The sequence below is a fragment of the Chenopodium album genome, chromosome 15, assembly GCF_948465745.1.
Source record: "Chenopodium album chromosome 15, dcCheAlbu1.1, whole genome shotgun sequence".
In the NCBI taxonomy this organism is placed as follows: Eukaryota; Viridiplantae; Streptophyta; class Magnoliopsida; order Caryophyllales; family Amaranthaceae; genus Chenopodium; species Chenopodium album.
The window spans coordinates 18,998,384-19,015,292 of record NC_137848.1 but is presented as its reverse complement, the minus strand read 5'-3'; the positions used below and the strand labels follow the sequence as shown (position 1 = coordinate 19,015,292).

At 39.1% G+C, this 16,909-nt stretch overlaps 1 protein-coding gene across 1 annotated transcript; it reads left to right on the top strand.

Annotated features, from left to right (window-relative positions):
* The first annotated feature begins 2,560 nt into the window (after positions 1–2,560).
* Positions 2,561–7,173, top strand: LOC145582041 (primary amine oxidase 1-like). Its single transcript, XM_081639076.1, has 4 exons — positions 2,561–3,709; positions 3,900–4,013; positions 5,687–6,225; positions 6,875–7,173. The coding sequence occupies exons 1-4, from the start codon at positions 2,561–2,563 to the stop codon at positions 7,035–7,037; spliced, it is 1,965 nt and encodes a 654-aa protein (XP_081495202.1). The 3' UTR covers positions 7,038–7,173.
* The last annotated feature ends 9,736 nt before the right edge of the window (positions 7,174–16,909 follow it).

Sequence of the window (16,909 nt, the reverse complement as noted above, 5' to 3'; positions counted from 1 at the left end):
CATTATAGAAAGTAACTGATATAAGCTAAAGAGGTGCAAATATGATCTCAGCTACTGCTGTCTCAATAATTAAACTCTGTTTTTATCTCTATTAGACCTCAACTAGCTAAAAATTAGCTAGGGTGCTCTGACTCTGCTATAAACCCATGAGTCGGATCCTTCAAATTTTAAATTCAAGGACCTGGGAACACTTATTTAAAGGGAGTTTGGTTCATCTTCTAGTATAAGGTCTGGGGTTAGATTGATTCGCTATGCAAAAGGGGCAAGGATCCTAAGAACCTGCCTAGAGGTCACCATGTCTTCTTCTCTGTCTCAAATTTCGATAATTCTCTCAAGGTAATTACAAAGTAATCAATTTCAATGTCTGATTAATCTGCTAGTTTATCTAGTTTAAGAGCTGAGAAATTTTTAATTTTGAACTGCTTCTCCCTTAAATGGAGAATATAATATTTTGTAGTGTTGTACTTGGGTTATATGATCTCTGTACACATCCAAGTGTATCATGTACATGGTAAACCCGGTAAACCCACATTCCCACACTATAAAATAGTCTCAGGTCTACTGGAATGTATGATAGAACTCTCACACTTGGACTAATTTTATTAGATTTAACTAAATAAGGTATGGACATGATACTTTTTTCAAAAAGATAAGTTTTGGAAGAATATATTGATGACAATGTAACAATCAGTCAATCACATGTATAAAATACCTGCGTTTAGAGAAAATTAAACCTGTAATTTAGGACGCAGTTCAATTGTTGTCATTGAAGTCATGAGATTTTAATGATTTTACTGATATACAAGAGAAGAAAAATGAGACATTTGAACAAACTCTACCTGATGGAAAGACAAAGCAAGTGTTTTTCTTTGATCCAGATGGTGAGTTTTTGATTCTCTGCTGCTTCTTGCTGAGGATAATTTTGTTCTTGTGATGATCAGATAATGGCTTAATAGTGGGGACTCAATCTGAGTAGAACGACATTTTTTTTTATTTTTTTTATTTTTTTTTTTAACTGTCTAAATTCCAGCTGTTGAATGTGATTAAAACTAGATGCAGATCTGTAAAATACAATAGGTATCACAAGCTATTATCTTAAAGTATTATTGTAGGCAAATCATTTTAAATAAATTTGAGCTTTTGTATTCAGGAATAACCCCAAGTTTGGAGGTACGAGTGAATGTAGTTTAAAGTGTTGTTTATCTTGTGTGTGTTGGTTATTCAGGTTTGTGGTATATATTCAACAAATTGCACATTGAAAAGGTATTCCTATGACAGTATTATTCATACTTCGTATGATGCAATGATCGACTCTCAGTTCATTAGATTGCAAAGGGAAATCTGCGACTAACTAAAGCAATGGGCTGTGTGGAAAGTTTACCCCCAAGATGGGACTTTGCATATCAATAACACCATCCTAGAATTGTGAATACTGAAAGCAGAGGAAACCAATGTTCTGAAAATTCAGAAAATTGTATAATTGTTGACTATCATTGATTAATTTCATCAATAGATGATAAGTCATATTCAAATTTAACATCATGTACGAATGAACAGCAGCAACTTCTGTCATGCGATGAACTGGATATAGATTACACATAATGCGTGTGTATGCCAATTCATACACATTGATACTGTAGAAGAATAATCAAGAGTATATTGATTAGCTTAATGTTTACAATATACAAAGTATGTATATATACAAGTTATAACAACTAACCTACAGAGTTATACGTTAAACCTAGATAAATAAGGAATAATAAAGATAATAAAGAATAATGTCCTATAATTATGCTCAACTAACTTGACTTGGTAGTCTTATCTTCAACAGATACAACATTACTTTGGGTTCACAGATCGCCTTTCAAGATCAAATTCTGATTAATCAAGGGACAGAACACAGAACCCTCCGTGCAGAAAGATTGTTGCCACAATGACAGCCGCTCAGCCAAGTGGTTCAGAATTTCGCAACCAAACCTTGTGGACTAAGGAATTCAAGAACAGTTCATTAAGCATTAACATGTGCCCAATCAACGGCATGTGCTCACTTCAATGCTGTTCTAGTGCAAGCAACTCCTGTCTCTACAGTTATCAACATTCCATAACATTTATAGAAAAAAAGGATTTTAGGCTCATGATGCACTGGATCTTGATCGATATTGTCACATATATTAAAATACTTTTGCAATTGTTTATTTTAGGATTCTTAGCAAATGGGATTATATCTAATGCAACTAAACACATGTTTTTGCTTTGTCAAAAAGATGGCTGATTGCTATAAACTTAAGCACAAGTGACTCAACTACAATTCTTAAATGCTTATTCAACTTATTGCTTAACTATCCTTCTTCTCAAAGCAAGACGTTACTGTGCGTCCAAAATGAGCTTCACTAATCCAACAAATAATTCAAAGTGTGGCAAAACATTATTTATCCAAATGTATAGTTTTCCACCCTTTAGAATGACATTAAAAATATGAAGATATAAGGTGTTTTACAAGTAATGTGAACTATATATAATCTTAGATTAAGCAAATGCAAATGCCAATTTCTTTCCAAAGATGTCATTCATAAATTTCTCAATAATCTTGGTATTACTCTTTGTTGCATTAAATTTCTCTAATACTCAAAGTATTCAGCACCCTTTAGACCCTTTAAGCCCTAAAGAGATCAATGAAATACGAGCTATTATCGAAAAATCCCATCTCAAAACCCTTACAAATTTAACATACCACTTTGTTGATGTTGATGAGCCAGAAAAGGATGATGTGCTACATTGGCTATCATCATCAAAATCAACTAGACAACCAAAATCTTTTCCTCGTCGAGCTAAGGTGGTGGTTATAGGTGGGAAACAAACACGCGAACTCATAGTAGACTTATCGAAGAGGTCGATCGTGTTAGACCATGTTTACAAAGGTCATGGTTACCCCCAACTTACATTTGAAGAATTGTTACAAGCAAGTTTACTTACACAAAAAGACCCTCGATTTTTAACCTCATTGTCTAAAAGAAATTTGAAAAGTTCTCAAGTTTCATGCTTACCTCTTACAAAAGGTTGGTTTGGAGAACATGTTTCTAAAAGGGCAGTTAAAATCACATGTTTTTATAGAAATGGAACAACTAACATTTATGGAAGACCAATTAACGGGATAACAATAATATTTGATCTCGAACTAATGAAGGTGACAACATACATGGACCGGTACCGAGCTCCATTGCCAAAGGCCGAAGGTACAGAGTTTCATTCACGGCCACTACAACCCGGCCCGAGTTTTCCTAACACAACAAACAGCAAGTTGAACATACAAGGTAATGTTGTTACATGGGGTGATTGGAAATTTCACGTTGCATTTAATTCAAGAGCAGGGGTGATTATATCTACTGCTTCAGTATTCGATTCAAAAGAGAATAAGTACAGGAGGGTTTTATATAGAGGGCATGTTTCGGAGACGTTTGTACCGTACATGGATCCTACTGAAGATTGGTATTATAGGACATTCATGGATGTAGGCGAATTCGGGTTCGGGAAGGCAGCAGATAGCCTTCAACCCCTTGTTGATTGTGCAGGGAATGCAAGGTTTATGGATGGATATTTGATTGATGGTTTTGGAAGGCCTAATTTGCTTCCTAGAGCTATTTGTATTTTTGAAAAATATTCTGGTGATGTTGCTTGGAGACATACTGAGATTGGTGTTCCTGGAAGAGTGGTAAGTAATTTTTTGGTTGTCTGAGTAATTATTTTTTGTTATTTATAGATTGTGGTATTATAGATCGAGAAAATATTAAGTGCACATGAGAGTACTTAAATACTTGTTATCTAAAGTGTTAATTTTATTGTTACTAAAGTGTTACTATATTGTTGTACATAGTTTTGATGCTGTCATTGGTCTTTTTCAGATAAGAGATGGAGAGCCAGAAGTTACACTAGTTGTGAGAATGATAGCTACCGTGGGAAATTATGACTACATTCTTGATTGGGAATTTAGACAAACTGGATCTATTACAGTTGGGGTATGTTTTCTTTTATTCCATTTTGATTAGGCTGTTGTTATTACTGGTTTCATTTCTTTTTATTTGCAACAAATATTTTTTTTTTTCTTTTTTTGTTTTTTTTTTTTTTGAAGGGAAATGATTTCTTGTCTTATACTTCCTCTGTTTTTTTAGTTGACACCGTTTGACTTTTACACTATTCACAAAACACGCTTTAACTCGCTTTTGTGGTTTATAGATACGATAAAACATATTCATGTGGGGTCTTCTTTGAATCGTTTCAATGTATATTATATTAATATCCACTTTTTATAATTTTATAATGTTGTTATTAATCGTTAAAACATGCGTTGATAAGCGTGAAATAGAAATATATCAACTAACAAACAGAGGAAGTACGAAGTATAAATCACTCATTTGTTTTAAATAAATAAATAAAAAAAAAAGAAATAGTATTAAAATCATATAACTAATATATAAAGCTAAACTTTTAGCCAGGTCACGACACAATGACACTTGACGTTCTAACTTTTTGTCAAGTGTCGCGCCACGTTGGATAGATTTAAATAAACTTCGATCCTAAGATAAAAAAGTTAGTTTAGAATTCTATTTGTATAGAATTTTAGGATAAAATTGTTAGCTTAGAGTTTTATTTTCAATAAAATACCAATATTTCAGATGTACAAATTGAATTATAATTTTATTCAAAAAAATTATTAGATTATAATTATAAAAAATTATCATAAAAATTTATTTTTTATATCATAATATTTTTTTGAGCGAAGGAAGTAAAAGCGTAAAACATCCATTTATAAAAACATTCATTTATAATATATACTAATCGTTTAATAAAATATACTTCACAATCCAATATAATTTTATTACTATGTAGACCTGTCAATTAGGGTCGGGTCATGAGTCATCTCGAATTGGGTCACTTCAGGCTTTGAACATTTATTTTATTTAATTTATTTTTTGTTAATTTTTTATTTTTTTAATGTATTAAATTAAATCGAGCATTCCACCAACATTATTATTAGTCATTACATGCCTACTATATAGCCAATCGTCACAAAAGCACATCAATTCCTAACTAATTTTGTATCAATGATATATTATAAAATTTGACATATAGATTAAAAATTTATCTTAAAATTCAATAAACAACCAGGGCATCGCACGGGGCACAAAACTAGTAGAATAATAAAAGAAAGTTAGCTACTACCTCCGTTAAATGTTATGTGTAACTTTTGAATATTTTATATCTCACAAATAATACCCAAAGTTGCACATAACGTAAGTAGTATCATTTTATTCAACCAAAAATCAGAATCTAAAAGTGGTGCAACTTAACAAGCAAATTGTACAATCTTAATAGAACATAACAAATGGGTAGAAGGTTGTACTTCTTCTATTTTAAAATAATTGACACACTTGCCTTTTTTTTTTTAATCAACTTTGACCGTATGTTATTGCTAGTATATAAAATAAAATTAAGTAGTTATTGGATTTAGCTTAAAATTAAGTATATATTATTGTAATATCAAGTTTTTATTAAAATTTTATTTTATATAATAGCAGTAATAAATGGTCAAAATTAATAAAATAAAAGTAAAATGTGTCAATTATTTTGAAATGGAGGGAGTACAAGACTTGTTGAGGATACAATATATATTAATAACCATTTAACACAGGTTGGACTAACCGGAGTTTTAGAAATGAAGGCAACATCCTACACATCAACAGACCAAATCAAGGAAGAAGTGTATGGCACCATGGTGGCACCCAACCTTATTGCCATCAACCACGACCATTTCCTCACGTACTATCTCGACCTCGACATAGACGGCGACAACAACTCCTTCATGAAATCGTCGTTACAGTCGAAGAGAGTTAAGAGGATGACAACCCCTAGGAAAAGTTACTGGAGGGTGAAAAGGAAAATCTTGAAAAGAGAAGCCGAGGCTAGGATACGACTCGACTCAAAACCAACTCAACTAATGGTGGTGAACTCTAACAAGAAAACGAATGTAGGAAACCTAGTTGGTTACCAACTTGTAACGGGGCAATCGGCTTATTCACTTTTGGCGAATGATGATTATCCTCAAATACGTACGGCTTATACAAAGTATCAAGTTTGGGTGACACCCTATGATAAGTCTGAAAGATGGGCTGGTGGATTTTATGCTGATCAAAGTCATGGAGATGATGGCTTAACCGTATGGACACGCAGGTAACTTCGTATTACTAAATTTATTAAGAAAAAAAATGTTGATATTATGAAAATACAGAATATAATAATAAATTTAAATTAACTCACGTTATAAAGTTTTTTCCTATATACTAGTATGAATTATAGATGACGAAAGTGACAGATTTATATAGCACAAAGTGAAGACACTTGCACACCCTCTGTATAAATATTTTGATAAATATGTTAATGATAAGACTCTAAGCTAGTACCTGGGATGATTCTATGAATGACTACTATTGTATTAAATTTTTATTGATTGATTTTGATTTATTTTTAATGTCAAAATTAACATAATTAAATGGTACTTATGTAGTACATTGTATATAATAAGAGAATGGTAGATGTGAATATAATTACAAGAACAAAAAATAATTTGTTATGGGATGCCTTTTTAAATCTTTAATTTCTATCCATTTCAAACTCCAAATAAATACTACCTCCGTTACAGGTTATGTGCAACGATTAGACATTTTCCCTCTCTGTTTTATGTCAAATCTTGCACATAACCTGTAACGGAGGTAGTATTTAATTTTTCTTTCTTCATGCTCATAGCTAGTAACTACTTAAGTTTACCAATGTGCACTTAAATTATCCGTTGTGTATTCACATAGTATATTTTTTGTTGCAGGAATAGAAAGATAGAAAACAAAGACATTGTGTTGTGGTATACAATGGGATTTCATCATGTCCCTAGCCAAGAAGATTTTCCTATTATGGCCACTCTACGAAGCAGTTTCGAGCTCAAACCAACCAACTTTTTTGACCAAAATCCAATTACTTATAAGTCATGATAAAAGAGAACTGTATATGGATACAATAATGTCATAAAACTTATGGCATGGGATATCAGATACCTTTGAATCATTCAACCAGATTCAACTATAAGGGTCGAAATTTGAATATACATACACAAGGCTAATTGCCATGATTTCGACTGGCGTATGAGATTGTTGAAGGAGTGTCCAAAAATATGGGTTGCTTTAATTTATTAATAATACTTTGTAATTGCACTAAAAGCATTTATTGAAAATAAATAATTAAATAAAATTACAACATATGTGACGAACGAAAGTTAAACCTATTTCATTAATATTCTATTCAGTTGATTCTATCTATACTATATATTAAAAGACGTTCCTAAATCAGTATGCATGCAGTGACACATGTTACTCTCCTCATGATGATTCTTAGTTTTACGTGACATGTGTTTTTTGGGGGTATTTTGGAATCCCTTGGAATACTGGTCGCGCTCTATGAACAGGATGGCTCGGAAACCTCCAAAACACGAATATTCCGTTGCCGGAATACTCGCCTCCAAAGGTTAAGTTAGTAACCGGAATTCGGAAAGCTAGAGAGAGAAAGTAGAGAGAAGTTGGAGCTGATTTTATGCTCTATTAAATGTTATGTCTTAAATCCACCCCTCCCATCATAAATGATTGGGGTTTTTATAGGGTGGGAAATGATGCCCCTTTAAGGTTAGTGACTTAGGATGGCGTGCTCTGATTGGCGGTGCAATCAGGAGAGGGCACATGTCCCCTTGGGGCGCCGTTTTGCGGCTATCTAGGATCTTGGGCCTCCTGATGTAAGGAGGCCTCCATTCCTCATTCTCTTTTGTCAGGTGCTCTTATTCTTGACATGTGTCATCTTCCTATAGGGACACGTGTTGCCTCTTTATTTAGGTCACGTGTCTCTATGGGATTGGACCACGTAATTGGGGTATTTTCTTACACTAAATATTTTCCCCTCAGAGGGGGTGGCTCGTTCTCCACGGGCCGACTCCTCTGACTTCACTTGTCCGAGCGCGTCTGGGTACTTAGGCGTTTTTGAGCGTTTGAAGACGTTGTAGAGTTCGGACAGTGTTGTCTATCCATCTGGTTGGGCTAAATGCCTTGTCCGGTCCGCCTGACATCTTTTAAGGGATTTTGCTTGATAGTCTGGTAGACGGGGAGGTCCGAATGGCTTTGGACGAGCCATCCAGCTGTTGTCGATTATTTCGAGGGAATGGTTCAACTTCTGAGGCAGGTGTTAATTTTAACGAATAGTTATGATGTCCGTTCGAATTCCATCTTAAATGACGTGACACCCATTCAAATTCTGTCCCAAATGACAAAACGGTTTTTAACCATTTAACTTCTAGGTTAAACTTTCAAAGAGTTTAACTTTTGGACTTCTTTAGGCGGGAAAGATGATTTTACCATCATGCCCCTGTAAATTTTTGCCTATAAATAGCGGAGGTTTGACCTCATTTTGTTAATTTAGTTTATTTCACTTTCTAGAGAGAAGTCAGAGCTTCTAAAGAGAGAAATTTAAGTTTCCTTTGAATCTTCAAGGTTTTCACCGTGCATTTGGAGTTTTCCGGTCAAAGTGTTGAGTTCTCCGACCAATCTTTAACAAGATCTTCAGAATCTTCAAGCTTTCTACTCGAACAGAGGTAACCGAATACTTTTCCTTTCTTTTTCCCTTTTTCTTTTTATACTTGTTTTATCTCCACACACACTGGCTCAACACTCGGCCTCGTTCGTTTCTCCTCAAGAGGTCGTTTGTTCGCCTGGGACTGAGGAATGTAGAGTGGACGGGGACGAGTCCTTGTCTTTATGGAGTGGGTCCATTTCTAGTGCGTACCAACTCACCCCACCTATTCTTCTATGTCCCTGCAGCCGAACATGGCGCGTACGAGGCAGACGCACAACCTCCATGCTGCGAGAAATCCGGACGGCAGCATAATCCAACCCTTGGCCTCCTATGATCCGAATAATACGGACGTGGAGACCACTAATATAGACACAAATACCAACACCTCCACTACTGTTAGTGGTAGTGCATGCTCAGTGATTGAGGTGACCACTTCTTTTGAGGAGCGCCAAAATCAGTGAGGCACTTCTACGTCTGGACGAACCCCGGCTGCAAATCAGCCAAACACTTTTTCTTCCGGGTTATCGTCTGGATGAAACCCCAATCGCCCCCAGTACAACATATTAGTTCGGACGTAAGATCGTCCGAGAGACATTCTTCTGGGAGGCCTCTCTCTTCATCTCGATCGGGCACTGTTCAATCTGTCCAAAATCGGCCACAACCTAATGTGGCGTCCGAACAGTTTCTACCTCCACCCCCCTCATATTATTCCAGGTCGGCCAGGCCTCAAACTGGCATCCATATTGCTGAGCCGGCCGAGCGCCCCCGTAACGTTCCATTTAGAAGTCACGATTCTCACTACTAAAATTTGGCGAAATTGCGACCATTTATTTACGACCGCCATAAAAACAGTCGTAAAAGTTGCAATTTGCGACCATTTTTCAAGTGGTCGCAAAATTGCGACCGTTTTTGGCCAAAAAAACTGTCGCAAGAATATTTAAACAATTTTTTTAAAAAGATAGATGTGTAAAATAATTGTAAAAGAAAAATAATCTATTACGACCGTTTAAAGCGGTCGCAAATTTCACAAATTGCAACCGTTTTATAAACGCTCGCAAATATCAAAATTGCGACCGTTTAAAAACGGTCGTAAAAGCGGTCGCAAAAAGGGTTAATATTAATTTTAAAAATAATAGGATATAAAAGGATACCCCATTCACTCAAACCCTAACCCTCTCTTCACTCACGCCGTTCTTCTATTCTTTCTTTCATTCTCTTCTCTTTCCTTTCTCTCTCCTCTTTCCTTATCTTTCTCTTTCCTTTTTCCTTTTCTAACGCTCCTCCATCTCTCTTGTCATTTCTTAGCTTTCTCTTTCCTTTCTTCTTCTTACGTCTCTATGCCTCCATTAACCAACACTCACACCACTATTTCCTCCATTTTTGGTCTCTTTTTCTACTTCAGTTTTTCTTTTTCTTCGAATTTTCGTCAACAAAGTATTTCGGGTGTTTGGATTTTCGTCAACAAATGAACAATTATGGTGTTTATGGTCAAATTGGACCATAAAAATTCCAGATCTGGAGTTTAGATCTGGAATTTTTATGGTCCAATTTAACCATATAAACCCAAAAAGGAAGAAATATGAGGAAAGGCTTGTGGTTTACTTCGATTTTTATTCGATTTTCCAGGTTTATTTTTATACAAATTTTGTTTGATTTTATTTTTGATTTTTGTTTTGAATTTTTGTTTGAATTTTGTTGATTTTGGGTTTAATTTTTAGTTTCGTTGATATTGTTTGATTTTGCGAACTTTGTTCATATTTGGTTCGAATTTTGTTAACTTTGTGATTGATTTCGAATTTTCCTTGATTTTGTTAATTATTTCGGTTATTTTGTTCATATTTTCGTTGATTTTATTCGTGTTTTGTTGATTTAATTTGTTCATATCTTCGTTAATTTTGTTCGTGTTTTGTTGATTTTGTTCATATTTTCGTTAATTCTGTTCGTGTTTGTTTTTTTTGTTCATATTTTCGTTAAGTATAGTTTGATTTTCGTTAAATTTTGATAATTTTGTGGGGGTTTTTATAAAATCAAATGTTTTGGGTTAGCGGCGATGCTTGGTAAAGGTTGTTTAGGCAGGGTGGTGGTGGTGGGTTGGGTGCAAAGTGGCGGTGGGGCTGGCTTCGAAATACAGTCAGTGAGTGTTTTTTAGTTATTTTTTTTAATTAATCTAAAGAATTTGCGACCGCCAGAAGCAGTCGCTATTTTCCAGAATTGCGACCGCCTAAACAAACGGTCGTAATTACATTAATTTGCGACCGCCATAACCAGTCGCTATTTCCCATAATTGCGACCGCCTGAACGGTCGTAATTATATTAATTTGCAACCGTTCCTCACACAGTCGTTGAAAATACTGAAAACGGTCGCAATTAAAATTGCGACCGTCAACCAGTCGTAATTTTTTCGTTTTGCGACCAAAGGAATAACGACCACCACATTACAACCGTTGACGGTCGCAACCACTTTTAGCGACCATTTTTGCTATTTTCTGCGACCGTCAGAGGCGGTCGCAATTCGGCTTAATTTTAGTAGTGTCTGGGGGCGAAGCTAAAGACAAGGGCAAGGTCTCCTTAGTGCCTGAATGTATGGTGCTGGCCGACCCAGGGCAGGACTCAGTCAAAGGAAGCTCAACTGAAGTGGCTGAGCTAGACAAAGTTCTGTTTGCTGACTTTGGTTTGGTGAGGGAACCTGAACCTCAAGCGGCCGAGCAGGGGTGTGAAAACCCTGACGCTCCTGCCGAAGAGAAGGACTCTGACAGCCCGTTTGGCTGTGAGATTGGGGTAACTGCCCTAAGTTTCCACAACTTCAGGATTAAACTGCCACACACCTCTACTTTAGTGGCGGCTTCAGATGACCCGACTATCACTCGTTGGGGTTGCAATGTATATAGGGCTGCATTGGAGGTCGGCCTCCGCTTTCCCCTTCATCCTTTCGTCCAGGTTCTGCTGGACGAATATAACATTGCCTTGGTCCAGCTGGCGCTAAACAACTGGGCAAACATTTTTGGCTACTTGCCTTAGGATGGGCTTCACCCCTAACTTTTCGGTCTTTGGCGCCATGCACAGCATGGTGAAGCTGAAGGCCGATGCAGACGGGTCGTTCATTTTAAACACCCGGCCAGAGTACATGGTGGTCCTGCGCAAGTCGTCTAATTAAATTGTGCGACTGGAAGCAGAGATTTTACCTCGTCCGGACCAGGGATCGAGCGTTTAACAGGAAAATGAACAACTTTAACTCTTTTCTTGTTCAACTCGGACGAGGGGACCATCGTCCGACCCGTCCTCCCATTCATCTAGACCATGCTCATCAGCTTGACTACTATTTGGTCAAGAGGGAGTTTCGGGGGATTGCCGAGTGGCCATCATTCCTAGGTGGATTCCCTTAGTGGACTGACTGAGGGATCACATGTTTATGTCCTCGTTCGGCTTGCTTTGAAACTACACTCCATGTGGATTTTCATGATATGCACACTTGACTATACTTACACTTGAGAATTTTCTAACTCCCAACTCTTTATTCTTGACAAAACGAGCCATGTCTCAGCTCGACCCAGCATAAAAGGGGGAGGTCGACATGAACAAGTTCAATATGGAGCGTTATCAGCTCTTAAGGCAGTAGTACGAGGCGGTAAAAGGGTACGAACACATTCTTCATCCTTTTGGCTTGAATTATTTAATTAAAAATACTATTTTTCTTCTCTTTTATTTTATTTTTTTTTTTGTTTTTTGCGTTCGATCTTCCATGCTGGATCAAGGATTCTTTTATTCTATTTCGGACGATCAAACACTTTCCCACCTGGCCGAGCTGATTTTATTAGGGGAATCTTTCCCTTTACTTCTACTCGGACAGGGGAAAGTTATGCCGAGTGAAAACATTTTGGAGGGTTGTTCCTCCTACTTCTACTCGGACGGGGTAGACTAACCTCATACTTCGGTGTTTTTTCAGACAGCTACCCCTAGGCCAGCGAGGAAGCGGTCGGTGCCTGCTTCAAAGGACGAGGGGTCGTCCAAATCTCGCAAAACTTTTGCGTCCAAGACCCTCTCAGGGGCGCAGGCGACCAGGGCAAGGTCGTGGGTTGCGTTAGAGCAACCTAAAGGAGAACAACCCCAGCTGACACCTAGTGGGGACTCCAAGCCCTCGGGACCACAACCATTCAAGGTGGCTCGAGACACGTCCGTCCGAAAGGACAAAGAGTGAAAGTCGTCCATGGACCAAACGGGCGGCCGTGAATCAACTCCGCATGTTCAGTATTTGGGAACTCGGCTGACAGGTTTTCAAATTGAAGAAGGGCAGCTGTCCCTGCCTAAGGCGGACGAACAACATGTGCCGATGCCAACTTCTAAGAGGCTTCCACATGCTCCTGATCTCTCAGAAGGTAATCGTACGCCTTCATCTTTTTCCTTCTGAGTTTTCTTTTATCAAATCTCTCCTAACTTGTGTTTTTACTTTGTAGACATTTCTGAAGAGATGGATGCTCGGCTACCTGGGTCTTCTATGACTGGGGCCGAGCGCAAGGCCGTCCGAGATGCTATCCAGCAGGCTGTCCCGGCTGAGACTCAGAACAAATACAGGGGTATCAACGATGGGCACCTCGGTCCAATGATTAATAGCTGTGTTGAGGTACCCGAACTCGTCTTCCCCCTTAGCACTTAGCCAATTTCCCCCTTTTCTCGCTTACTTATCTTTGTTCATTTGTCCGTAGATTTTTCTCAGGCTCTTCGCTTTCCAGGACTGGCGTCAACAGTAGAGACGCGAGATCCAGTCGGAATGGGAAAATATCCGGCGCCTTCAAGACAAGAACACTGGCTGCTGGCTGTCAAATAAGTCCACCACCAGACCGCCATGAATGCCCTAACTAAGAAGGCGGCCAGACAAGTTGAAGTCATCGTCAAAATCGGCGATGCTCTGAAGTAGGAGTGGCTGGCCAATGAAGCTCTCACCAAGGAGAGAGATGAGGCGGTCACTCAAGCGGCCAGTTGGAAGAAGACGGCCGACTCCTTGAACAAGCTTAAGGCTGAGTTAGAGTCCAATAGGGAGGCCTTAGAAACAGCGATTAAGGCTACGGATTAGCGGAACCAGGAGGCCGAGCGTCTCAGGAAAGAATTGGAGGAGCTGAAGTAATAGCTCAATGCTCTAAGGCCAATCCCTCTAGCAGACGTTGTCTGGATTAAGCAGTTGGCCCCTACTCATCTCAAGAACCGGTTTGAGGATGCTTTTTCCATGATGGTGGAAAGGACGAGCTCGGCTACTATCTGGAGTGCTTCACCAGAAGGCTAGACTTCCTCACCATGAGGGACGAGTGCGAAGCCGTTGGCTCCTGTCTCTCCCTTTGTCGAGACTCCTTCCCCCTACCCAGCGACGTCGAAGATGGAGAGGACGAGGAAGAGGATGCGGCCGAGGATGGGGGACCACCTCAGGTAGATAATGCTGTCAATGCTGATGATGCGGCCAATGCTGATAATGGCGTAGAGGAAGCAGTCAAGTGAGGAGCCCTCCTCTTCTACAACTTTAAGCTTATGTCTTTTATATTTTTATTTCTGCTGAACAATTTTTATTACCACCTGTTTTGAGCAGCTTTGTAAGGATTATTTTGCCGCCTTCTGAGCGGTTTTAATTTATGTTAATTTAGCAATTTGCTTGTTTTATTCGTGCTTTTTACTGCTTTTCATACGAACACCGGGGGTATGCCCCTTTATTCGGCGTTTGCCTAGTTCATATTCCAAGTGGTTTGATTGACTTAGTAAATTTTATACCTTGAAGGGTATGACTACTAGTAAGTTAATCAAATCATATATAATGATTGCCCTTGGACTAGGTAGACGCTAAATCAACATTAAGTATAAGGCCTATTTAAGGGCTTTGTTTGAGTCGTCCGTTGAAGCTATCGCTTAGACGTACCCAAGAAATTTCAAGAATTCTCTCAACTTGTAAATTTCTGTCTACTGGGCTCATTCGCCTAGGGAAGTCTTCATCCTAAGCGGGTAATATATACCTTAGCAGTTTTAGAACTTCTCGTTTGTCTTTCCCTCAGCTTGATGGGGCCGAATGATAAGATTGGCTTTTTAGGCTAGTTGGTCGAGTGGCTGAACAAAGTATGCCCTTGCTACACATGGTAGTCGGCAGCTTTTCGAGGCTTTCTTAGTATAAATGGTCAATGGCTGAGTAGTTTAGCTAGGAATGCCCTTGCTTAACAGTCTACTCGGCCGATATAAAGCTGAAGGCCGAGTACCTTTGCTAGGGAGACCCTTGCATAGCGTTTTACTCGGCCCTGTAAGCTGATGGCCGAGTAGCTTTGCTAGGGAAGCCCTTGCTTAACATTTTACTCGCCCAATGTATATTGCCCCCTTTATTAGGTGCATCATCGTTTGATGAGGGGTGGCCGAACCAGTTCATTTTGTCATGCTCTCAGTGAGCTCCTACTCGGCCTCCATTTTATGCCCTATTTTATGACGACGGAGATGCTATGTTGAAGCAACACTGGTATCTCTTTTCAGGCGGTTGCTGTGTCTATTCTTTGGTGGCCGACCAGCACTGCTGTGAGCCACCTTGTTGTTATTTTCATTCGGTGTTTAGCTTAATAGTATAAACATTCTTAGCAGTCAAGAACAAAGAATTTAATAACAATGCTTTACTTTTCATTAATTTTTGTCGAATTTTTACATTATAGGAGGCCGTTCGGCTTAATTTCATTGTTCGACCATTACGGCTCAGCTACACTACTTGGTCATTCAGACTAGGATGTAATGTTTGGCTATTAAGCTTTAAACATGATATTTTTTTTTTCAAATTGTCTGTATTCCATGTACGAGGAATAGGATGTCCATCTAAGGCTTCAACTCGGTATGTTCCATCTCGTACTTCTTCCTTGACTTGGTAGGGCCCTTCCCAGTTTGGGGTTAACTTTCCGTCTTTATTGGCTCGGCCCACCGCTTCTTTAGCCTAGATCCCCCATCTTAAGCGGCTGCTTAGACACTCGGCGATTGTATGCCCTTGTCATCCTTAGACGATAGATTTCGTGTCTAAGCGCCGCATTGCCCCTGGCTTCAGGAAGGATTTCCTGGGCATTCTTCATGGCCTTCCAATTGGCCGATTTGTCATATAACATTACCCGGAGGGTGAGCTCGTACATCTCAATTGGGAGCACTACCTCGATACCATATACTAGAAAGAAGGGGGTTTCTCCTGTGGAGCTTTTTATTGTGGTACGGATGGAACATAGTACATTAACCAACTCGTCTGCCCACAGGCCACCTGCTTTCTCAAGCTTACGCTTAATGCCGTTAGAAATTAGTTTGTTATAGGCCTAAACTTGGCCATTGGCTTGGGGGCTGCCGACCGGGGCAAAACAATGAGTGATGCCCTGGTCACTCAGCCAGTCTTTGAGTTGAGGCGTTTCAAATTGTGGTCCATTGTCGAATACCATAGATTGTGGTACCCCAAAACGAGTAATGATATTTTTCGAGATGAAGGCTGACACGTCCATCCACTTGATTCCTCGAACGACCTCAGCTTCAACCCACTTTATGAAGTAGTCTATAGCTACTAGCACATACCACCTTTGACCGGACGCTGGCGTATACGGCTCCAAGATGTCCATGCCCTACTTTGCGAAGGGGAGTGGACTACTTATGACCGACAGATTATTTGCCGGGCGGTGAATTAGGGTTGTAAATCTCTAGCCCTTGTCACATTTCTTCCCCATTTGCATGGCGTCTACATTCATACTCGGCCAGTAGTACCCCAAATAGGTAACTTTCTCAGCTAGGGCTCGCCCTCCAATGTGTGACCCGCATTGCCCTTGATGGAGCTCGTCCCGCACATCATGCCCTCTTTCGGGGGTGATACACTTCACTTACGGTTTCACAAAAGCTTTTTGAATAATTCCCCACTCTTCATCTCGAACCGGGCTGCCCTCTTCTTCGTCATCCAACTCTCTTTCGGATCGGTCAGGAGTATCCCATCCCTTAGGTAGGAAATGACTCCGTCCATCCAAGTAAAGCTTCTTTCAATAATTTTTACTGGCTCGGCATCAATACTTCTTTTTTCCTTTACTTCCCAAAACACTGACCTGGAAGTATCACATGATGCAGAGGATGCTAACTTAGGGAGCGCGTCCGCTTGATGATTTTTTGAACGGGACCTTGTTGTAAGGAGAAATGCTCTAGGCCCTCGGCCTCATCTTTTACCATCTGCAAATATTTCATCATAGCCGGCTCCCTGGCTTCATAATCGCCATTTACTTGGCTAACTATC